Source organism: Oncorhynchus nerka, linkage group LG20 (genome assembly GCF_034236695.1).
Source record: "Oncorhynchus nerka isolate Pitt River linkage group LG20, Oner_Uvic_2.0, whole genome shotgun sequence".
Taxonomy (NCBI): Eukaryota; Metazoa; Chordata; class Actinopteri; order Salmoniformes; family Salmonidae; genus Oncorhynchus; species Oncorhynchus nerka.
Genome location: NC_088415.1, coordinates 83,017,210 through 83,022,226, shown reverse-complemented (window position 1 = coordinate 83,022,226; position 5,017 = coordinate 83,017,210). Strand labels below are relative to the sequence as shown.

General features: G+C 46.9%; 1 protein-coding gene across 1 annotated transcript; it reads left to right on the top strand.

Moving 5' to 3' along the window:
* Nucleotides 1-3,754: 3,754 nt before the first annotated feature.
* Nucleotides 3,755-4,781, top strand: LOC135563116 (uncharacterized). The gene is made up of 2 exons (XM_065006087.1): nucleotides 3,755-3,859; nucleotides 4,035-4,781. The coding sequence occupies exons 1-2, from the start codon at nucleotides 3,755-3,757 to the stop codon at nucleotides 4,779-4,781; spliced, it is 852 nt and encodes a 283-aa protein (XP_064862159.1).
* Nucleotides 4,782-5,017: the final 236 nt, after the last annotated feature.

Sequence of the window (5,017 nt, the reverse complement as noted above, 5' to 3'; positions counted from 1 at the left end):
GTGTTCCGACCTACCTGAACAAGGTTAGCTGTATTTTTCTTCTCTGCTAATTTTGTGATTAGAAGTGTGTAAATATCGCTCTATATCCACAAAAAACTAAGGTAATATGTTCCTTGTCATCTTAATGTATGCATGGACTCGAATTCTGCTTGTTTAGAATGTTATTTTTGTACGGGAATGTTCACCATAATCTTGAGCATGAGCTGCTAGCTCGGTCGGTGTAGTTGTTAGCATTCGCTCGCAACACCACATACACCATCTAAACACACCCGCCCCGCAAAAAAATACACAAACCCTTCTCCACACAACCCTTCAGCAGCATACCAAACCTTTCATGCCGCACATATCATTCATTACACCAAACACCGATATCCACCCAACACACACATACACACACTCCCCACTCCCAGTGCAGAGCAGATAGATGACTGATTGCTGAGGTGAGAAGGAAGATTTATTAGTGTTTATCCAGCACTCGATGGTCACCTGCGGCATAGAGACCTGGGCCCAGATTCACAAACCTTATATGTATTTTATATATATTTTTTACTCGTTTTTCTCCCCAATTTCGTGGTATCCAATTGGTAGTTACAGTCTTGTCCCATCGCTGCAACTCCCGTACGGACTCGGGAGAGGCGAAGGTCGAGAGCCGTGCGTCCTCCGAAACACAACCCAGCCAAGCCGCCTGCTTAACCCGGAAGCCAGCCGCACCAATGTGTAGGAGGAAACACCTTGCACCTGGCGATCGTGTCAGCGTGCATTGCGCCCGGCCTGCCACAGGAGTCGCTAGTGCACGATGGGACAAGAGCATCTCTGCCGGCCAAACCCTCCCCTAACCCGGACGACACTGGGCCAATTTTGCCCTGCCCCATGGGTCACCCGGTCGCGGACGGCTGTGACAGTGCCTGGACTCGAACCAGGATCTATGGTGGCCCAGCTAGCACTGCGATGCAGTGGCTTAGACCACTGCACAAACCCTTAAGAAGAAATGTCTTTATTTTCTTTATTTGTATAAGAAGTGTTTTGTGAATCTGGGCTGGTATGTGTGTTTTTATGTGTGAGGTTGGTAATACAATACACATGTATATGTACTTCACTGAAATATTGATATTGATTGATGGATGGATTTATGTGCATTTTCATAATGCCCAGCCCCCTTATAAGACACTGTATTTGCGGTATCTAAATAAAATGATCATACTTATATATGTAGACATGTACATACATAGATAGATACAGTTCCAGTCAAAAGCATTTGAGGTGAAGCTGGTTGAGAGAATGCCAAGAGTGTGCAAAGCTGTACTGTCGTAACCGGCCATGACCAGGAGGTCCGTGGGGCGATGCACAATTGGCCTAGCGTCCTTGTCTCATCGTGCACCAGCGACTCCTGTGGTGGGCCGGGCGCAGTGCACGCCAACCAAGGTTGCCAGGTGCACGGTGTTTCCTCTAACACATTGGTGCTCTGACACACTGGCTTCCGGGTTAGATGCGTACTGTGTTAAGAAGCAGTGCGGCTTGTGTATCGGAGGACGCATGACTTTCAACCTTCATCTCTCCCGAGCCCTTACGGGAGTTGTAGTGATGAGACAAGATAGTAGCTACTAAAAAACAATTGGATACCACGAAATTGGGGAGAAAAAGGGGTAAAATAAAATTTACCATTTTAAATAAAATAAAAGAGCTTTGTGCAAAGCTGTCATCAAGGCAAAGAAGAATCTCAACATTTATTTTGATTTGTTTAACCCTTTTTTGGTTGCTAAATGATTCCATAAGTGTTATTTCATAGTTTTGATGGCTTCAGTATTATTCTACAATGTAGAAAATAGTAAAAATAATGAGTAGGTGTGTCCAAACTTTTGACTGGTACTGTACGTACATATTTGCATTCTTACTGAAATGAAAACATTTGAAACACAACAAAAATCTTCCAGTTTTGAACTTATTTTGTTGCGTTTTCCAAGCTTTGGAAATAAACTTTGCAACCAGGAGCACTTAGTTTCTGAATAGCCATCCACGTTTTTCTTCATCACTACTCCAGAATAGTTCTGGTATCTATCAAATAAGGTTACTCCTAAATCATCATGTAAAGTACAGTAAAATAAAATAAAATGCAGTTAATCCTCCATGCCCCTAAATCACAGACTGTACATTCAGTATACCAAACATTAGGAACACCTTGCTAATAACATGGGAAACATATGTCCATATCAGACTGGGTATTTTGTAATCAAGCGTCATAACAATGACAAACATTTTACAAAATACAATAAATGCAAGTACCTGAAGATAGACACAAGGAAGCACATTAGATGTGCAGGACAACAGTATATTGATGGCTGTACATTCCTGATTTGTCTGTTGTCATGGAAATAAGTGAATTAGCAGGAAGCTACTGTGACAGTTACAATTAGAGCATGCTAGCTAACTCATCTCTTACAGAAATAACATACACTAAACACATCCCAGGATGCCCCCAATATCTAACAGGTACCGTACATATACAGTATCCATATCAGGACGTGTACAGTACATAGTGAACCTGTATACGGGCGGCAGGCAGCCTAGTCGTTAGAGCGTTGGGCATTGGACTAGTAACAGAAAGGTTGCTAGATCGAATCCCCAAGCTGACAAGGTAAGAATCTGCCGTTCTGCCCCTGAACAAGGCAGTTAACCCACTGTTCCTAGGCCGCCATTGTAAATAATAGTTTGTTCGCAACTGACTTGCTTAGTTAAATAAATAAAAAAATCATTGTAAATATGAAATTAGAAACGGGGTGTTTTGAACCCTGAATGATGATTGGTTGACAGCTGTGGTATATCAGACCATATACCACGGGTATGACAAAACATTTATTTTTACTGCTCTTATTACACTGGAAACCAGTTTATAATAACAATAAGGCAAATCGGGGGTTTGTGGTATATAGCCAATATACCACGGCTAAGGGCAGTATCCAGGCACGCTGCGTTGCGTCATGCATAATAACAGGCCTTAGTCATGGTTTATATGCCATTTACCACACCCCCGTGCCTTATTGCTGAATTATACAACTGGTGGTTTGGAATTCCCCATTGTTAGAGCCTATCCTGCCAATGATATATGAGACAACGCACTACCACTACTTTTACAACTACTAGCCTTAGCACCTGTAACTTGTCATGTATGGATGATTTGAAAGTTACTTTTGATTTGTTTTATCCACTAACATTTGAAGAACTCTGCCAACAATAAGAGGAGGAGGACATGAAAGAAATGAAACAAGATGAAGAGCAAGTGGACCAGTCTAGTGTTAACATTAGACATGCAGAAATCAGTGACCATGTCGCAACCATGATAAAAATGTCGTAACACATGGCCTCTTGTGTATTATCGCTTAAATAGAACACAGTATTTCAGAACATGACCTGCCGCTTGCATGTCAATACAGACTGGTACGTCGCTATCTCCCTAATCTGCAAGCATGACCAATGACCTTATTGATTTGTAAATTCAACCAACCAATAGGAATACATAAACATTGAATACATATTTCTGTAAGGTCTATGTGTGTGTGTGTGCTCTTGTGTTTCCCTCTCCTTTTGTAAAATGCCACAGATACTCCCTTTTGGTAACCTTCCCATGGTTCAGTAGCTGTGCTCAGTGAGAGAGAGAGAGTGCTAGGGAGAAAAGAAAGAAAGAGAGAGGGACGAGAGGGTGAAAACAAGAGGGACAGGCAATCATTTATTTTTTTGCAGGCAGCTGGGAGGCGTACAGATGAAACCCCATTTTCCTCTGATTAAGTCCTCCGAAAATATTCAATTTGTCAGTGCCATTGCCGTGGCGGCAGGCCCCGCCCCGCGCACCCAGCCGACTGTGTCTGTTAGTGCTGCGATTTACATCGGTCATTGACAACATCATCTCACCCGCTCATGGCCTTCTTCACACCCCTACCAGGCTACCCCCCTCACCCCCGTCTACCAGGCTATCCCCACCCCTGTCTACCAGGCTACCCCCACCCCGTCTACTAGGCTACCCCCTCACCCCCGTCTACCAGGCTATCCCCACCCCTGTCTACCAGGCTATCCCACCCCCGTCTACCAGGCTATCCCCACCCCCCGTCTACCAGGCTATCCCCACCCCTGTCTACCAGGCTATCCCCACCCCCGTCTACCAGGCTATCCCCACCCCTGTCTACCAGGCTATCCCCACCCCGTCTACCAGGCTATCCCCACCCCGTCTACCAGGCTATCCCCCTCACCCCGTCTACCAGGCTACCCTCACCCCGTCTACCAAGCTACCCCACCCCCCGTCTACCAGGCTATCCCCACCCCCCGTCTACCAGGCTATCCCCACCCCCGTCTACCAGGCTACCCTCACCCCCGTCTACCAAGCTACCCCACCCCTGTCTACAAGGCTACCCCCACCCCGTCTACCATGCTACCCCCACCCCGTCTACAAGGCTACCCCCACCCCCGTCTACCAGGCTATCCCCACCCCCCGTCTACCAGGCTATCCCCACCCCCGTCTACCAGGCTATCCCCACCCCGTCTACCAGGCTATCCCCCTCACCCCGTCTACCAGGCTACCCTCACCCCCGTCTACCAAGCTACCCCACCCCTGTCTACAAGGCTACCCCCACCCCGTCTACCAGGCTACCCCCACCCCTGTCTACAAGGCTACCCCCACCCCCCGTCTACCAGGCTACCCCACCCCGTCTACCAGGCTGCCCCCACCCCTGTCTACCAGGCTACCCCACCCCTGTCTACAAGGCTACCCCCACCCCTCACCCCACCTTACCTAAGCATCCATACCTCTTCCACTCCCCTCATTTCATCCGGTCTGCGGGCGCTCAGCACCCCCCAACAGCATATTTCTGTGTGATCTGCCCTCATTGCAAGGTTGACTGCTACCAAAGAGAGGAGAGAGTAAAGGGACCTGTCCCGACTCTGTCATAGTCATTTTCAATGTCATAAATTTATATTTCCAATCTCTCCATTTTCTTCCCTCTCTCCCCCACTCCAACCTTAGCCACTCTCC

Bases quoted from the DNA above. Each gene is read 5' to 3' on its own strand.
- LOC135563116 (XM_065006087.1), top strand. From the start codon at position 3,755: ATGAAACCCCATTTTCCTCTGATTAAGTCCTCCGAAAATATTCAATTT. The intron at 3,860-4,034 runs GTTAGTGCTGCG...CCCGTCTACCAG, and splicing joins GCACCCAGCCGACTGTGTCT to GCTATCCCCACCCCTGTCTA.